The sequence below is a fragment of the Saccopteryx bilineata genome, chromosome 4 (genome assembly GCF_036850765.1).
Source record: "Saccopteryx bilineata isolate mSacBil1 chromosome 4, mSacBil1_pri_phased_curated, whole genome shotgun sequence".
Lineage (NCBI taxonomy): Eukaryota > Metazoa > Chordata > Mammalia > Chiroptera > Emballonuridae > Saccopteryx > Saccopteryx bilineata.
The window spans coordinates 161094735-161113636 of record NC_089493.1 but is presented as its reverse complement, the minus strand read 5'-3'; the positions used below and the strand labels follow the sequence as shown (position 1 = coordinate 161113636).

Sequence of the window (18902 nt, the reverse complement as noted above, 5' to 3'; positions counted from 1 at the left end):
CATTATCTGCACAGAACCACAGGGCTGTCCTCCCAAGCCCACGTGGATATGCAGGAAGTAGCACCAACCCCTGATGAATGATTCTCCTTTATGTGTGGAATGAATGGACAAGTTCATTGGATGGCACGTAATGTCTGTAAGGGAGGGCTGCCTGGGCCGTTGCTGTTCCTAGCAGTGGACAAGCAGCGGTGCTGCAGACAGCACTATCTTTGTTGGGTCCATTAAGTGAAATGAGCTCCCCCTGCTGGAGAGAGCCAGCCTTGGCTGAGTGAACTGTGGGAGGGTAGGGCTGTCCTAGGAAATGGGCTGCTTTTGGGAAAAAGACACCAAGAAAGGCTCTCAGCTGCGCTGATCCTGAGCAGTCTCAGCATGGTGAGAGTAAGGGCACCTAATGATGTGCCAGGCATTTCATAAGTATCATCTTGTCTCACTCTCGTCATGGGCCTATGAAGTAGAGGTGACGGTCATTCCTGTTACAGATGAATGAACAGAGGCACTGAGAGGTTAAGTGATAGGTCCAAGGCCACACAGGGAGCAATGACATGAGCCTCGTAGTGCCAAGGACGTCTTAAGATGGAGAGCACAGAAAGAGCAGGGCACTGAAATGCTGTTGGCACAGCAGAAACCCAGACTTGCTGGCTTGTCAAATGGTGGCCTCTGGGAGTCAGGAGACCTGGGTTCCAGTCCCAGCTTGGCCATTTTCTGTGTTACCAGTGGTTCTTTTTTTCCTGAGACTCAGTCTCCTCATCTGTATAATGGGACCATGTGGGCAACCATTTCACAGGGTCCCAATGCTGTAAGGGAACACGGACGCTTCGAGCCAACAAGAGAAGTGCTGGGAAAGCAAACACTAAAGACTCAAGGCCCTGGGGCTGGTGGGAACGGAAATGAACACAAGTTCAACAAAGCCTGAGGTTCAAACAGCGTGTACTGTCTGGGTCTCTGAGGACCAGGGCGTCGTCAGGGCTCCCTGCTGAGATGCTCTCGGGCGCTTCTCAGGGATGAAGGAGCATCACAGCCCCTAGGACCAGAAACCCCTCCCCGGTGAACACCCCGGCCAGTTCAGTCCCCATCCACACGGGCACGTTTCTTTGGTTTTATTATTACAAACACCATGGCTCTGCCACACCTGGGAAATCCTGGGTTGTGCATGCTCTGCCTACCCTCTGTTATCTACCTGGACAGGGCCACACAGAAGTGTCCAAGCCATGTGTAGACTCCAGACACATTTGACAGAGCAGTTCAATGCATAGCTTATAATGACGCCATTTCTCCAGCTGTGAAAAAGCTTTACAAAAACCATGCCAGAACTCCCCCACGATGCTGGCTTGCTTGATTCATGTTTTGGGAGCTCCACAAACTTCGGTTCCCTTTTACGGGGCAGTGGGCATAGGCAGGCAGTTCCACGTCTGGGGCAGGTCCTTTTTGGAAGAGAATGCCAGGCAGTGAAATCTGGGTCCCTCCATACCGTGTATTAACAGCCATGTTTAGAGAGAACAAAAATTAAAAGTACATCTCTCCCTCCTCCCCCAACCTGCCCAAGGCTGAGATCTCATTATGGTGAGGCCCATGGATGTTGAAGTGTGATATTTGGTTTCAGAAACATTCAGTCTCTTTGGCAAACTGAGAGAAATTGGCAAGGAGCTGTAGAAGTGCGTTCCTCCCATGGTCCTTCGCACTAATGCTTCATCCTTTCTAATAACCGCTGATAGACTGGGGCTGAAAGAGAGAAGTTTGAAAGGTGAAAAGGATGCTGACTCCCCCAGATCTGTCTAGGACCTGTCAGAATCATGAACATGGGGCCAGGTGGCCTTCTGCCACACTCTCCTGCACATGGCAGGTTCTCTGTGATTGGTGACACCGCCCATCTTACTGAGATTCTGAACTGGGATTTTCTACATCTATTGGCTTGGAACCATGTCCTCACCATGGGCTCCTGCCAACCCCCTGTGCAATATTTCCAGGCTCCCAAAGCCAAACATGTATATCTACCCTAAATGGTTGGTACTTCTCATCTTATAGAGAAGGAAATTGAGTGTTCTGAGTCTGACCCTAACGGCCAGACTTGCTTCACTGTCCAGTGATGTTTTTATCTATATAAGCAGATGGTAGATACGGCCTACTTGGGGGAAAGGCCCAAACAAGTCTATGCCCCCAAATAAGTCTATGGGGACTTCAAACAACAGACCAGACTTACCTAGCTTCACAGAACTCTGGGTAGCCTGAAAGAAAACACAAGGTGTCAGGTTTTCTAGTGAAAGGTTCACCTGCACCTGCTCAGGGCAGTGGCTTCACTCATTGCCACCCTTACTCTAAACAAATGCTGGGGTGAGGAAGAGGAAGAGACTGCTGGGCCACAGGGAGCCCCTCAGTGAGCCTTCGGCAGCCCTCAGTGATGCACAAACCTCTACCAAGTGAAGCCTGAGGGGAACATTCCCAGCAGGCCTCAAGGCCAGGCTTCCACCGAGACCACAGCCTAGGGCTTGGGGATCTGGGACTACACAGGGGGTGGTGCTCAGAGGTAGGAGCTCAGGGCCAAGAACCCTTTCTGAGGGGCACTAAGGACACCCCTCTGTCCAAAACAAAAGAGACACATCCTAGCTGCAGGCCTCTGGGTTACAAACTCTATCCTGCAGACTCTTGAAATGCAAACCTTTTGTTAGGTGCTCCATATTCCCAAAGGGCACCACCTGATCCAAAGTAGCAAAGCCCCTCAGTTGGGCTCCTAGACCCTGGGCAAAGTCAGAAGCAGGAAGAGAAGCAGCACAGAGAGTCAGAGGTCCTGAAAGGGGCGGGGCTCAGGCAAGAAAGTGCCCTCTGCACACACAGCTGGCCCTGGGTCCAGAAGCCACAGCATTGCCCGGGAAGCCCCAGCGCCATGCAGAGGTGCCATGTTGTGTCATGGACAACAGAAGAGGAACGTGAAGCAGGCTCAGGGCAGGCCTGGACCCCACAGGCTGAGTTCAGGACAGCCTGCTCTCCTTAGACAGATGGATTCTGGAGCTGTACTTGTTCTCACCAGCAGTGGCTTCCCCATGCACAGAGGCTCAGCAGCCTTGGTTGGAAGGCCTGGGCTTTTGCCACAATGGAAGCAGGGGTTACCTGGGTCCTTTTCCCTGAACTCCACACAGGCTAGAGCTAAGGATGCCCCAACGGGAGAGGGAAGAAATCTCAAGAGAGCCCCAGGACAGCATCCAAGGAAGAGAGGGGACCTGAGAACCACTCCATGGGCCCAAGAAGAGGGCCCAGGGCTGCTCAGGCCAAGGGTGAACCTAGCAGGGATCTTACCCTGGAAAACGCTGATGCCTGTTTGAAAATTTCAAGTGCTGAGTCTGCAAGTTCGTCACCTCGTTCCTGAGGTCTGTTGGCTGGAGATGAAAGAAAAGGTGGCTTTGGCGAGAGAGAAACTATTAGCATGTCACTACCAACAGCGGGGGCTTTCAACTGCTGTGCCGCACGAAGTTTTACAACATACAATACCCGGCTATTTGGGGGCAGTGACTTCTTTTTCTTTAGATTGTCAAATAATAAAATGACAACTGTCAACACAATAGTTGTTCAGTGTGAATGACCCAAATTGTACCTCTTTTTTTGTTAAATCGGCAAAAATGTGTTCTTGTTGTTCGTTTGTTTTTTTATAGAGATAGAGGCAGAGAGAGGAACAGATAGGGACAGACAGACAGGAACGAAGAGAGATGAGAAGTATCGATCATTAGTTTTTCGTTGTGACACCTTAGTTGTTCATTGATTGCTTTCTCATATGTGCCTTGACCGTGGGCCTTCAGCAGACCGAGTGACCCCTTGCTTGAGCCAGCGACCTTGGGTCCAAGCTGGTGAACTTCGCTCCAACCAGATGAGCCTGCGCTCAAGCCGGCGACCTCGGGGTCTCGAACCTGGGTCCTCGGCATCCCAGTCCGACGCTCTATCCACTGTGCCACTGCCTGGTCAGGCAAAAAATGTATTTTTTTGGTGTGTCACAGAATTTTAGTAATTAGTTTATGTGTGTCATGAGATGAGAAAGGTTGACAATTGCTGCCTAACAGCCATGATGGAGGGGAACTGTCAGGCTTTCTGGCTCACATTTTCCAATGAATTTTTCCCTTATAACTTTCATAAATTTTGACAGAATTTGGAGCAAGTATAAAGAAAGATGGATGCACAAGTGAGGATGGAGGCTGGACTCAAGTTCAACGCTGCCAGAGGTAAAGCGCACTCCCATGGGGAGCGACACTGAGACCGTGTTCATAGTGTATGCGTGTAACAAACGCTGGGCTGTGAGTGGGCTAAGACAGCTGGCAATTCAGCAAACAGAGTTCTGTCCTTGTGTTCCTTGCTATAATGTCTTTTTTTTCTTAATTAAAAAAAATGTATTTATTAGAGTGAGAGAGAGATCGATTTGTTCTTCACTCATTCATGTATTCGTTGGTTGCTTCTTGTATGTGCCCTGACTGGGGATCGAATTTACAACCTTGGAGTATTGGGCCGATGCTCTAATCAACTGAGCTACCTGGCCAGGGAAAGTATAAAGTCTTTGAAACAACAGTTCCTAATTCATTTTCAATCAGCCACACTGATGCTGTCCACGAAGGCTCAGTTTGCATGTTGCACTTTATTCTTACCTTTTTTTTATTATTAAGTGAAAGGCAGGGGGCAGGGAGGCAGAGGCAGACTCCCGCATGTGCCCTAACTAGGATCTACCTGGCAAGCCCCCTACAGGGCGCTGCTCTACCCATCTGGGGCCACTGCTCCATTGCTCAGCAACCAAGCTATTTCAGCGCCTGAGGCAAGGAGCCAGAGAGACAGAGAGAGACAGAGAGAAGGGGGAAGGTCTCTTCTCCTGTGTGCCCTGACCAGGAATCAAACCTGGGACTTCCACACACCAGGCTGACATTCTACCTCTAAGCCAACCAGCCAGGGTCCCTTATTCTTACCTTTGCTCAGAAGAGTGTTTCCACTGAACACCAACTGCTAAAGAAGGGTCAGCTACAAGCTGAGTGGGAATGGGACACTGTGGGGCCATACCTGAGGGCTGCAGGACATTGGAGATGGCGTAGACCACGCCATTGGTGGCCATGATGTCTGCCTCAGCAACGGGTTCCTTGTTCACATACACTACATTATTTTTCTGCGAGAAAAAGAGGCAGCAACTGTTGAATGTGGAGTGTGCTTATCTTACCCATTCAGCAAATGTTTACTGAGCACTTCTAGATGCCAGATCCTGTGCTAAGTGTTGGAGATCTGCTGGTGAAAGGAACAGTCCCTGCCTACTCCAGGCCTCTGGTCTGGTGGAGTCATTCCACTTGTGGACTCAGTCCCTTGTGTGGACTCAGCAGGTTGTAATTTACAGTGTGCTCTTTTGTATTCTTCATGTCGTCCTCAATGCAGTGTGTGGGTCAGGAGGTAGACACCATTGCCTCATGTAACAGAAGAGGAAACTGAGACTCAAGAGAGGCCAAGGGACAGATGGGGACAGATTAGGCCAGGCCTCCAGCTCTGGGGAAAGGGCTCTTTCCACTTCTCCTCCATGCTGTACATAGGGTTTTCTCACAGGAAGTGTACTGGAGTAACTCTATTTTGGGCTTTCCTGAATGACTCATATATCAAAGGGGAAAAAGGGGAACTGAAGCCTGTGACAGACAGGACCTGGCACCCAATTCTAAGTGCTGGGAGAGTCTCAGGTGACCTGCATAAGTCAGACAAGTCGTCCCTGCCTCCCTACATGCCTTCGCATGCTCTGGAGAGAAACCAACCAGCAAAGGGATGGCTGGAGCTCAGGAAGGAGCAGGGCGCAGAGGCTGGGCCAGCTGCATACTGAGCAGTCCCTCCACGTGGGTCAGTGGCCGTGGCTGGTACAGTCAGGGAGGCCTCAGGCAGCTCCAAAGTGGAATGTGTATCAACATGCATAGCAAGGGAAGTGCACAGACTATGTCACAGAAGAGAAGCTTTTTGGGATGGTCTGGCTCATGGTGCAACTCAGTGCGCTCAGATTTGGGGGATGGAGTGGGCAGGGAATTGGGGATTGATCTCTTAAGACATACAAGTAATTGCCTATTATTTCCTTAAGGGAAGGAAGATCTAACAGACTCTCCCAGATGCCAATCAGATGCTTCATTCCCCTACAAATCTGGAAGGTCTTATTTATGTCTAATGACAATCTCACTTGATTTCCCTGAAGACTCTTTTAGATTTTCTTTCTTTGGTTAAAATGCACTCAGTGATTCCAGATGCTATCTTAAAGCCTGTGTGTATAACGCCATTCTGGGGTGAGATGTGCCCTGGAATCCTGGTTGCAAGGCACAGCCAGCCCTCTAACTTTCAGAGACACACTCACCGAGCTGACTTCCAGCTTGTCCCCTTGGAGAGACTTCAGCCGCACCAGGGCCCCGATGCCTCCGCTAACCAGGATTTCGTCGCCAATGTGGTATTTCAGGATGTTGGCAAGCTCCTTGGCATTGCCTGCAGGTTTGTGGGGAAGAAAGCAGAGTCAATCCCCAGGTCAGAAATCGGCGTGGTCAAAGAGGGCTCAGAGAAGATAAAAGTGGTCACCCCTGAGTTAAAGAACTCCCGGCCTGGCTATAAATACTCTCTGAGCACCCACTGTGTGCTCAGCCCTCTGTCCCACTGCTGTATAGTGACCAGGGGAACAGGGCATGGGTCTGTGGCCATGAGTCTCCCCTGAAGCTGGCGGCTGCTGGGTTGAAGCATGTGCTCTCTGTGATGCTCAGAAGGAGTTAATCCATACTCCTCTGTGAGCATGACTCATGTTTCCATAAGCTAAATATTTGCTTGGAAAGCCAGGGACCTTTCCAGGCCTGGCATCTGGGACATTTCATCACCAGTGTGGCTCCCGATGGTCATAACACAGTAGTGAAATATTTACACATTCTGCTCTCAGATGCATATTCTGAGACGGCTATTTCCTGAAGGGAGGACTTGAAAGAGTCAACAGCTGCAATGTGGAGGAGCCATGGAGCCGGTGAGGTCAGGGCCGAGGCGGGATTCCCGCCACAGCCTGCCGCCTCCTCACGTCTCAGCATTCCTTCCAGCCCACATCAGCTTCTCCAAAGGGGGACAGCATCCAATCGCTCGTAAAGGTGCACAGGCATTTCCCAAATTAAGTGTGGGAGGCCGGGCTGCAGGCCGCCAGCTGCTCTCTCATCTCTAACACGGCTGCCCCTGATCCTCACAGTGCCAGTCAAACGGCTGAATTTCTCCAGGGCTCATAGATGGCTATTTCTAGCACCTTGGAACTGAGAATGGAGGAAGTTTTAAAGCATTTCAGAGAGTCCACTTGGTTACCCACACATCCGCATTCGTGCTGTGGGATGGAGCAACCAGATACCAAGTGATTTTTGAACACAGCCTGCAGCTGGCAAGAGTGCCCCTTCTACAGAAACACCGCCGGTTCCTGAGGTGCCAGGGGCCGCTCTCTTCTGAGATGTCTACATCTGGATTGACCTCTAACAGCTGGCTGGCCCTCCATCCCCCAGGAGTGCTGGAGTCTAATCCCACCGTGGGCCTGTGGGAGGGTGTGTTTGGGAAGCTTGGCTCCCACCCCCTCTGCTCCTGTAGCTGAAAATGAAATGGAAGCCCAGCAGGCTCAGGCCACCTGGGGAATATATCGTTCCTGCTGGACAGGGAGAGCGCGGGAAGTTTATGTTCAGAGTGAACTTCTCCCCTCTTCTCAGGGACATGCGTCAGCATCAGAGACATAGGCATTCACTGAGCAATAAAGAAAACTAAAAAGGACACAAATTCAGCCCGCAGCCGCCTGCAACCTGAACTTTCCATTCTGTTCCAGAGCAGAAAGGGAGGTATAGATTCTGTGAGCCCCAAGGTCTGGCCAAGGTCCTTCCTCTTCCGCCACATCCTCCTCCTCCTCCTTCTCCTCAGGCCCACCTTTCTGTGATGGGTAGAAGTGCCTCTCATGGGGTTGCATCAGGATTCGACGCCGCAACCCTGCCCACAGCCCCTCCATGGCGGCCATTACTGATGGAGAGTATAGCCCAGCAATGTGGGGAACACCTCATTTAATCCTCGCAATACACTGAGCACGGTACTCTTATTATCTCTGTCTTCCTAATGGGAAAACGGAGGCTCAGAGATGGGAAGAGCTTGCTAGAGGTCACTCAGCTGGTAAAGGCCAGAGGCAGGATTTGAACCTGCTTTTGGGTAATCTGGGAGCTTACGCTCTTGAGCATTAGATTTCTTCTCCAACATCCTCAGCTACATTTCTCAGGGCTGTGACGGCTTCTCAGTAAAGCTGTTATCCCCATGCAGGTAAAAGACTTTGAGCCATGTCTTGGTTGACTGGGCTGATTCTCATCCACCCTGAAGTCCTTTCTGCTCTTCTCTGCCTTGTTCGGCGCCGGGAAGGCTGACGGTTGTGAGTGTGGCTTCCAGGCTCTCTCAATCACCCTGCTGTCGCCCACTGACAGGAGGCCTGGCCGGCAGTGGGTGTGGGAGAGGAGACTGGGCTGAGGCGTGTGGAGACCAGGGTTCTGACAGCAGCTGTGTGTGGCTCTGGCCACTGTCTTGTGCCCTTCATCCAATTCTTCTTGGTCCTGCCCACCCCAACCTGCCCCCAAGGCCTTGTTAGTTCCTGGGCACCATCATATTTTGCCCACACCTCTGCCAGTAGTCTCATTGTTAAATTTCTTTCAGTCAAACCCTTTGGAATGTGCCAACTCTTTCCTGTTGGGGCTCTGATTTATGTAGTTACTTTAAAAAAGCTGAAAAATGTACTTAAATTGGTCTTTACCCAAGAGTTTGCTCTGTTCTCCTGGTGGCATGGCTTGGAATGCCTCATCTGTGGGAGCGAAGATGGTATAGACCCCGTCCCGGGTGAGCATCTCCGTCAGCCCTGCAGACTGAATGGCGGCCACCAGCATCCTGGGGACACACGCACAGAAAACAGTCACTGCCTTGGGGGCCGTCTCTTCCACACACACCTCACCACTATGGGCAGGTGGAGCCCAGAGCACTGGGTTCACCCCTCCACCCCCACACAAAAAGCGACAATGCCAGCCTGTGGCTTCTCTCCTCAAATGCCAAGATCAGTTGGCCAGAAGTCAGAGGCCTGAGGGGTGGGGGAGGGTAGGAAGGGAGAGGCATGTGGCAGGGCTGACCCAGAGACTGGCTGAGCCACCGGGCCCTGGAGATGTGATTCCAGGGAGGGCAGAGGGTGAGTCTCCCAGGCTCATGTGCAGGCAGGTGGCTGAACTCAGTGACAGGAAACACTCAATGTCACAATACCCGGTTGTGAGCACAGAAGTTAGAAATGGAGAAAACAGGCAAGAAAAGTGACACAGGGAGCCTGAGAAAGAGTGGCAAACCTTTAAGTGCAATTAACAGACACTACACGTGCACTCAAAACCAGGCGCACTCAGCCCACTAGGAATGTCAAGAGCAGAGCGTGACGTCTCCCTTTGCATTTGAATAATAAAAGTGCAGTCCCTCTCTGTTCCCCTCGGATGTGAGGGTTCCACTCCCAGAATTAACCCTTTTTCTCAGCTTAGGTTTTAAGGTCACTTTGATCTTTCCCACAGCCCATGCCAGAAAGGTCACACCAGCATGTCACTGGTGTTCTTTAACCCCCAGAGGGAGGTGGGGGCTTGGCAGACAGCTGATATCCAGCATCCTCCCCCTCATGACCACTGGGCAGGAGCCCCGCCCTGGGATGGGGCTGGTTACCTGAAGCGATTGTCCCCCTTCAAGACATCCATGACAGTCCCCATTGGTGGGGTCAGCACCCGGTCCATGGTGAACAGCGTCCCATACCTTCCCCTCTTGTCGTGGGCAGCAATACAGCTGTTCTCGATGCACAGGCTCTGTGCAAAGGGGCAGAGACAGGGTTGGTTATCCCCCCAAGCAGAAGCACCCTGATTTGTCCTGATGCTTTCATTCATAAAGATCAATAAATATATACTGGGGTGAGTTTTCAAGACGGGGATAAAATGATGTGTTTCCTCCAGGAAAGAAACACATAAAAATGGTGTTCCTTAAGGAAAGAGAAGATCACGTTATACGTGAGGTTGAGTCTATTGACTGATTTATTTAACAGATGTCAGCAGACTTTGGTCAGTAGGTGTTGGCTGGTCTCAAGCAAGAGCTATGTTGTGTGTGCTTCCTGTCTGATGTTCCAGAGTAACTGTTGGGTTTGAAGAGGGAGGAGAGATAGGAGAAGCGAGAAGAGAATCTTTGGACCAAGGAGGGCTGTGCTTCAGTCCAGGGGGCTTCTCTTCACATAAGCTAAGGATTCAGCACTCCATCCCTGTGCCCTTAGTTCAGCACTCTGAGTTCAGGGTAGACTGCTGCCTACCTGACCAGGTCAGACAGGTGTGTGATTTATTCCTGACGGCCTCCAGAAAAAGATTCCAATCCTTCTACAAAACCTCATTTGCTATCTATTACAGAAATTCTTTTCTTCCTTATTAGAAAAACCAGCTGCCAGGCAAGCTGCTGGTTATTGATGACTCTTTTTTTCTTTCTTTTCCTTTTTTAAACACAAATATAGCTTCTCTTTCTTAGAGCTGAGACAGGAAGGGACACAAGTGGGGACTCAGAACTTACATTACGATAAACAAAAACTCTTAGTTTTTTGCCACCCAGAGTGTCCAGGGTCTGTCCGTGGTACAGATACTTGGAGGCCAGCTGGTCTTTAATCATGTGGTTCAGAAGCAAATTCTTTGTACGAGCATCAATGCGAGGGGTCCCATCTGCAAGAGAAGGTGCGGTCAGGTCCAAGGGCAAGCCCCGGAAAGGACGCGAACAGGGACACACGCAGGGAAGAGCCTGGCTCTCCTTGACCTTGGAAACGGAGACTGAGAATGCAAGTGAGGCTGCAGTAGTGCTTAAAACCTGGCATCTTCTGTGAATTAAAAGAATTCACAGAACAGGCATCCCCAGACTGCGGCCCCCTGAGGCCATTTATCCAGCCCGCCGCCACACTTCCGGAAGGGGCACCTCTTTCATTGGTGGTGAGAGGAGCAATGTATGTGGCGGCCCTCCAATGGGCTGAGGGACAGTGAACTGGCCCCCTGTATAAAAAGTTTGGGGACCCCTGCACTAGAAGGTCTAGAAGATGATGGAGGGGGGTTGGAGTTTTGTCCCAAGAGGGAGGGGAAGACAGGGACACAAGTTGGCCCCAACTCTGCCTTCCCCGTGGCCACACTCAGCTGCTTCCTCACGCTGACCACCTGACTATCACACTGGCCACTGACACTGCAAATAAAAAGGCAGGGGGAGTTGCTCTGCTCCCCCAACAGACACAAACTCTTGAGTTCTGAGGACCAGAGCCCCCAGTGTGCTCTCTGCTCTGCCAAGGGAAACAGCAGTGGCTCTGAGCTTCCTGGCGAAGTCGCATCTGCTTTCGGTTGAGCTGGGCGGGAGCGCTAAGGTTCCCAGGGGGCTCTAAATCAGAGAGGTGACAGCAGTAGGGCAGCTGCCCCCAGTGACACACTCACAGGGGTGCCTCCCCTATGTTACCTTTGAAGACAGAATTCAGGGGGGCCAGGAGGGTCACCCGCTCATTCCCAGAGAGATGAGAGCTGAGGCCCGCTCGTTTGAAAAGGTCAATGGCAGTGGAAACATCGGACTCGGCAGCCAACTCAAACAGCGTCTTGGCTACAAGGAAGCAGAAAATGGGTTCAAAAGTTAAAAGGACTGTTTTCATTTATCATTTGTCCACCCCAGAGCATGACACGCATCAACAGGAATGTCACCTCGTGAGTCAACAATGCTTCTGAACACTGCTGCCGCACTGTGGGCTCATGTCACCAAGGGACAGTCACCCCAAAACTCTCCCGGGTCAGGGAAGTGAGGTGAAGTTCAGTTGGGCAGAGGTCAGCTGCTGTCCCAGCCCTTGGATAGGGCACTGCCTAGAGCAGGGACGAAGGCTGCGTGGTCTGTGTCACGGCTTTGGAAGAGTGGCACACCTATGAAAAATTTTCTTCTGGTCTGGCTTTTCCTCTGCAAATTCTTCACTTGTGGGCAGTAGGCTTCCCTGGAATTCCAGAATGGGACTAGGGTGCTAAATGAAACCCAAGCCAAAGTCCATTCGGTCATTTCTCCCCAGGTCATTGACCCTGGGATGCTTGGGCCCCGGTGAGAAAGTAGTTGGCTCCCATGCCCCACGGAGCTGGCTGGTCTTCTGAAGGTTTCTGTGATGGAGTCACTTCCTCCCCAGATGCCTCCAGAGACTCCCCACTGCCCCCAATATAATGTCCAGACTCCCGGGCCTGCAGCTCAGGTCGGTCCACTATCTGCTGCCACCCCCCGGGGCGTTAGGCTATTTCCTGAGAGGCTGTGAGCTGGGTGCAGGCAGGGAATTGGCCCCAGAAATCCCAGAACCCCCTGGCTCAGCCACCATGGACAGCAGAGGGGACCACGCGCCTGCTAGGACCGAGGTCTCAGGCCTGGCTTACCGGAGTCTGGGATGAGCAGCTCGTCGATGAAGTGGATCACACCGTTGGTGGCCAGGATGTCTTTATTGGAGATGATGGCCTTCCCGTTGATGGTGAGCATGTCCCCGCTGCAGCCCACCTCCAGCGTGGTGCCCTGCAGGGTCTCCACGGATAGCCCCGCCACAATGGCTTCGGCACACATGGCTGACTTCAGGATGTGGTTGTTCAGCAGGTCTGGGGGCCACACAACACAGGTGGGTCAGTGCTACTCCAGGCTGACCCCGGGGGCCGGCTCGCAGCCTGCCACGCTGTGAGGATTCTGTTCTCTCCAACGCAGACCTTTGGATGAGGCTGTGGCACTGCATGGCTGGCTCCTCCTGTCCTGCCTGCTATCCCTCCGAAACTAGCTGGATTCTGTAGTCAGACTGCCTGACTCTGACTCCCAGCTCAGCCACCTACCAGCTGTGGGTGCTGGAGCAAATCATTTAGCCTGTTAAAGTCTTACCTTCCTCAACCGTCAAGTGCAGGTTAGCACAACATTCATCTCCTACGAATGTTGGTGTAAGGACGACATGAAACTGAGTGTGAAGAACCCAGCACAGTGCCTGACAGAGTAAATGCGCAGTAAGTATTAGTGATTAGCTTGTTAACACTTGAACTTCAAGGTGAATTCTCATTAGTACCTGAAGTTCAGGGATAGGGGAAAAACTCAAAGGAGTTCACTCTGGGACTTTTTATCTACTGACCTTAATAAACATGTAAAATGTAGTAGGAGAAGATGGAAACTGTAGCACATGATGTTATGAATTATTTGTACATTTCATTTGCTTGTGTACATTTTACCCAAAGGTCTGCTGGCTGCCAGGCTCTCTCAGGGGTCGGGAATGGTAACCAGTAAGACATGGTCTTCGTCACCCCATTCTCCCCACCCATGAATCATAAATATAATCAGTGATTTACTTGCCGAGAGCTGCTCTGGGCACCAGACGGGGGCTGGGGGCCCGAGGAAGCTGCGAGGAGCAGACAGGGGTGGTACCCCAGCCCCAGCCCCAGCCAGGCAGGGCAGGTTCTGGGACTGCTGATCACCAGCAGAGGCGAGTTTCAATTTGTCCCAAATGTGGGAACCAAAACTGCGCTGTCACGGGCATGAGGAAACCCTGAGGCCGCAGGGCCAGTGGGCCTGCAGAAGCGGCAAGGACCTTGAGAGCCATACTGACCGGATTCAGCCATCAGGAAGAGAAAGAGTAAGACCGCTGTGGGGATGAGGCCTTGGGGATTCGGCTTCTTAGGGACAGAAATGGAAGGTGGGGGTGACCTGCCAGGGCCACCCACAGGGTGAGCCAGGCTAGGGCTGGAAGCATCTTCACACACAGGGGCACACCTGGGGCCGCTTCTCACCTGCCTGCCAGCTCACTAGTAACTACAGGACCTGGCTTCTGCCTCCCTGCTGCCAGCCAACCCCCACACAGAGGGCTCTTGCTTTGAGCAAACGGTCACGGAGTAGAAGGAAGCTGTGCATAAAGGATAAATGGCAGGTGGTTGTTTTTCCACTATGTACTAAGGAGTTCTGTTATCTACAAGATAAAAACGTGCTCTGTACAAAACATGTTTCAGGGGAAACAGTTCTAAATGGAAGTCTATGCTGAGATGCACCCATATCTCACCTCCTCCAGGAAGCCTTCCAGACCCCTCTGGCTACATGTGCCCCATCTGTGCCCTGCCCTTATGGTGAGTATCTCTGTCATTGGGACCTGCTTTTAAGCTTGTTGTCCCCACTAGGCTAAACTTCCTTGAAGGCAAAGGTTGTATGGTGTTCGGCTTTGTGGCCCAGTTCCTGGCTCAGGCCAGACATATAGAGGCACCACAACATCTGGACACAGCCACCTGTGCTTTCAGCAACGTACCCTTTCCTGTCCCTGTATGGCTGCAAAGAGAACCTTTTACATGTATAATGTCAGAAATGCAGCAGGCATTGTAGATAATATATTTCAAAAGTGGGTTTAAATAGAGTTAAAAAAAATGAAGTCCTCCCTGTAATATATCTTGGAGGAGTTAAGTGTGGCTAGACCATACCGGGGACCTGAGGCCTAGTCTCCTTTGCAGGGGCTCAGGGGTCACCAGGCAGCAGCTTGGTGGTCCTGGAGCTGAAGGGGGCAAGGTGAGGGGTGGCGCAGAGCCTGGTATCCCCTCCCCTCTCCTCCAGTAGTAATCAGTGCACCCCCCAACTCAGAGGCTCACTGAGGAGATAAGGAAGGACCCAGCAATGATGAGTCAAGAGATGACCGTTACTAGTTTTTAACCATTATTCCAGATTATCCACGACACCCCTGGCCAGACACAGGAACAGTGCAAGGGTCAGTGTGATGATTCCGTGTCAAAGGCGCCAGGACCTGCTGCCCCCTCCACATGCCGCCAAGCTTCTGTCCACCTGCAGCCTTGTTCTGGCTTTGGTCACTTGGGCCTTTAACTCTCTCCAAGCCTGGCCTGGACCTGCTTTGTACCTCCAACTCAGCCTCCCTCCTTGGCCCAACTGTGTCCCCAGACAAAGGCTGCCGGATTTCCCCCGTCCCCCTCTGACCAGGGCTCTGCTCTATCCTGTGCAGAGACAGGGCGGGTGGGAGCAGCAGGACAGGATGGCAGGTGCACCTCCATCCTGGGAGACACAGGCCGTGGGCTCAACACAGCTGCTCCTAGTAGGTGTCAACATGAACCAAAGGGTGTTCACCTCTCAGGGCCTCTGGGTCACCCAGGATCCGGTTCAAGGTCTCAGCAGGAATCTTCTCGAAGGCCTCATTGGTGGGGGCCAAGAGTGTGAACTGGCCATCACCTTCGAGCAGGGTGTTGAGCCCCGACGCAGCCACAGCAGCCTGTGGTGAGGGAGAGGGTAGTGTAACCCCTGCAGGCTACAAGAGTTTCTGTTGACCATAGTCACAGCCTCACCAGTCCTCCCCTGAGGGCTCCAGGCATTTGTAGAGGCCCCCCATGAAAAGAAAGGTCACCCCAGAGCTCACCTCCTCCCATGGCCTCGAAGGCCTTGCTCAGCCTGGGCCCCGGCCACTCTGGCCACCATTCAGTTACTTCAAGTGCCTCTTCCCTTCCCACCAGCAGCATGTGCCCTCCCCCTCCCCCTCCCCCTTTGTGGCTTCTCTGATTCCCATTCCTTCTTTGGGCTCTAACTAAGATGTCCCTTCTCTAGGTAATCCACATACCATCGCCTCCCACCACCACCGCCCCTGCCACTGCCCCCAGGGCGGCGCCTGTTACACATGCCCACACAGCTCACTGCCCTTCTCATGCTGTAGTTACATAGTTACGGGTATAACGACCTGTGTAAAGATCATACTACCCCTCCCCTACAGAGTGGCCAGAATGGGCTAGAAGCATACATGGCTTCCTGCTGCTCTCAGGATGAAGCTACACTCCTCGGACAGGTCTGCAAGGCCCGGAAGGTGCTTCCCTGCCGGCCCGGCCTCGGCCCCTAGCTGTCCTCCCTCTTGAGCCTCACTGGCCCCCTGCTTGTTTACTCCTGCCCTCCCCTCTGCCCGCTGTGCTTCTGAACTCATGTTTTGTATAACTGGCTGTTCTCATCCTTCAGGTTTCAGCTCAAAAGTCACCTCTTCCAGAGAGACCTTCCCTGACCATCCAGTCCCAACTAACCTCCTCTGCTCGCCACTGGCTGCCCTCACACGATTCACACAACCTGGGGGAAGCTTGTTTGTGTCCTGTCTGTGTCCCCAGAGAGAATGCACATGCCACTGAGGACAGATAAGGGTGTCTTGTCCACCTCTCTATCCTTGGAACACAGATCAACGCCTGGGAAGTGGCAGGTGCTTAAACAGGTTTATGTTTGTAGAAGGGAAGATGGGCGTTTGGGAGAAGCAAGGCAGGAGTAGCTGCCAAACCTAAACAGTAAGAGGAGGCCACTCGATGGGGATCAACTGATGTGAACCAAAAGACGTGCCACTCACTCTGTGGGAATATCGTTCCCATGCAGGCTCCTGACCTGTGAGTGACCCGGAAGGAAAGCAGGAGAAGGGCTTAGACAGCAAGGCCCCCAGGGCCTTCCAGAGCCACTTCCTGAGGCCACCGCAGTGCCAGCCCAGCCCGGAGGTGTTTGTCTCTCTGTGTTGGAGATCTCCAGGGGAGGAACCACCTCACTCCCACTGAGTGTCCTCTGTGGTCAGGAAGTTCTCCTTGAACCAGGGCAAAACCCCTGACGGGGCAGCCTGCGTTCACTTCCTCTGGGCAGCCCTTGCCAAAAGGCATGCCCGTGCCCACTCCAGTTGTCAGACACATGTCTGCTGGGCAGTGGGGGAAGGACAGTATTCTGTGGCCCATTTGCTGGCCTGGGCTCCAAGGGAACATGGGTACAGAGCAGGCGTCCCACTGTGGAGACGTGGTAAAGGGGATCACGCAGCCTGACAGGCCATCTATTCTGGTCCCACATGTGGGGACCACCAGCGGGGAGAAGCACCCTCCCACCTCTGGGACCCACAGTGCAGGTCCAGGCAGTTCAGGGACCCTGTCCTGCAGCATAAACCACTAACATCTCCAGAGGAGTCGAGGAGAGCCCAGCTTCGCAAAGGAGAGACGGGCTGAGCAAACTCACAGCAGGCAATTATGTTCCCATGTGGCCAAGATGAGGGTCTGATTAGTGGATTCTCCACATTCACGGGCATTTAGAGGAACTTGCTCCACATCCTCTAAATGCCCGTGAATGGGGAGATGTCCGGCGCTCCTCCTGCAGAAGAAACCCCCTTGAGAGGCAGTGCAGGCGGGCCCTCTGCCCAGGGCAGTCCCTCACCCGAAGGGTCTCGAAGGTGTCCTCTATCTCGATGATCTGCTGGATGTTGTTGGTGATGGTGGAGATGACCTTGTCGATGAGGTGCACCACACCGTTGGTTGCATGGTGGTCGGCTTTCAGCAGCCGGGCACAGTTGACAGTCACAATCTGTCCAGAAAAGAAGCAAGGATGAGCAGTTAACACATCAGAGGCACAGTCTTGAAGCCCCAGGCAGGGAAGACACAGCACAGAATGTGGCTCACACAAGCCGTGCAACCAGAGGGCCCCAGGGGAAGTAGGTGCAAGGAGCAGAGGAATAGCTATAGCTTATGTCCCCTGCGGGACCAAGCCTCAGACGCTGGACCCATGTGTGGACCAGGAGTGAGCTCACTGTGGGCACAGGGCAATGCTGTGTGGCCGGGGGGGGGGGGGGGGCCTACCCCGTTGGGATAGTGGTGGATTTGGATGTCCGAGTTCTGGTACATGGAGGTGAGGGCCATGCCATGCTTCAGCTCATCTGTCAGGACTCGTCTGTTCACCATGTGGTAGCGAAGGGCGTTGAGCAGCTCGATGTTGACGTTGCTCACCAGGGAGTCCAGCACTTCCTGGAAGGAAGGTCAGTATGGCATTTAGGGGGCTGCAAACCCCATGTTCAAGAGACGGGTCATTGCTACCCTAGCAAAAATGCTCTGAAGCCCCCATGATCCAGGCCTCCATTCCACCAAGGACCCCTGCTCAGAGAACACTGAGGTCCGCCTGTCCAAGTGGAAGCGACCTGGAGAGGTCTCTTTTAGCTCAAGTTCCCCTGGCTTCATCTGAGAGGTAAGAGAAAATTTTCCCGAAACGGGGGAGATTGCTACAGTCTCGTCCTTCATGCCCACCAACCAGCCTACCCCTCTGGGGAGGAAGGCAGGCCCCAGGAAGAGTCCCCTGGACCGAAGGAGGTCATCTCACCGTGGTCAGGGAAGCCCAGGCCTCATTGCTGGGGGCAAAGATGGTGAAGCTGCCAGGCCCTTCCATCTCAGGCCTCAGCTTCTCGGTGCGGTCTGTGTACAGCTGTGTGGTGGTGGACCCGACGACTCCCAGAGTCTCGTAAAGGTTAGAGAGCGGCAGGGCTGCAGGGGCAGAGGACAGAGGGGGATGGGCCTGTGAGGCCACCCCACCAGACCACACCCTCCCCTGTCGCAGAGTGGATGGCACATCAGCAGGAAGAAGTGTGTGGTGGCTTAATGGTGGGTGGGGGGTGAGGTGGTCTAAAGCTTGTTCCCTGCTCCTTAAAATAACTCGATCAAATGCCTCCCTACTTGAACTCAACCAATTGGTAATTTTCAATCATTTTAGCCATGGCAGAGCAAAGCCTCAGTTCACAGACATTTAGATAATACAGGTAGGACAGATACACGAGGAACAAACCCTAGTTGCAAACTAGTCTTACAGATTCATCTAGTTGTCGGAACTGGTCCCCAGAGTGAAGGCACTGTATACATCTCTGTGGTCCCTGGTGTACTTACGGGGACTTAGGAGGGCCTGCCCCTCACACAGTGAGCTTGATGTCCACTTCACCGTGCTGGACCGCAGGCTTGGAGGTGAGCTGCCCTTCGCGCTATGCTCCGTCCCCATTCCATATTTCCCACTGTCCTTCTGCCCCGTCAGGAATGCCAGTCCCCGCATGTGCCAACCACACCCCTTGTCACCCAAATCACCCCCTTCGCGTC

General features: G+C 52.9%; 1 protein-coding gene across 1 annotated transcript in view; it reads right to left on the bottom strand.

The window, feature by feature from the left end:
• Positions 1–1082: 1082 nt before the first annotated feature.
• The window catches only part of TGFBI (transforming growth factor beta induced), a 34584-nt gene continuing 16764 nt past the window's right edge, over positions 1083–18902 (bottom strand). Inside the window, exons 4-17 of the mRNA XM_066272536.1 lie at positions 18142–18302; positions 17628–17792; positions 17209–17355; positions 15130–15271; positions 12426–12638; positions 11488–11625; positions 10573–10718; positions 9694–9830; positions 8762–8892; positions 6332–6456; positions 5023–5125; positions 3289–3368; positions 2198–2222; positions 1083–1719 (exon numbers count right to left, since the gene is read on the bottom strand). Of these exons, the coding sequence (XP_066128633.1) occupies positions 1679–1719; positions 2198–2222; positions 3289–3368; positions 5023–5125; positions 6332–6456; positions 8762–8892; positions 9694–9830; positions 10573–10718; positions 11488–11625; positions 12426–12638; positions 15130–15271; positions 17209–17355; positions 17628–17792; positions 18142–18302 (1754 nt within the window). The 3' untranslated portion in view covers positions 1083–1678. The remainder of the gene's footprint in view (positions 1720–2197; positions 2223–3288; positions 3369–5022; positions 5126–6331; positions 6457–8761; positions 8893–9693; positions 9831–10572; positions 10719–11487; positions 11626–12425; positions 12639–15129; positions 15272–17208; positions 17356–17627; positions 17793–18141; positions 18303–18902) is intronic.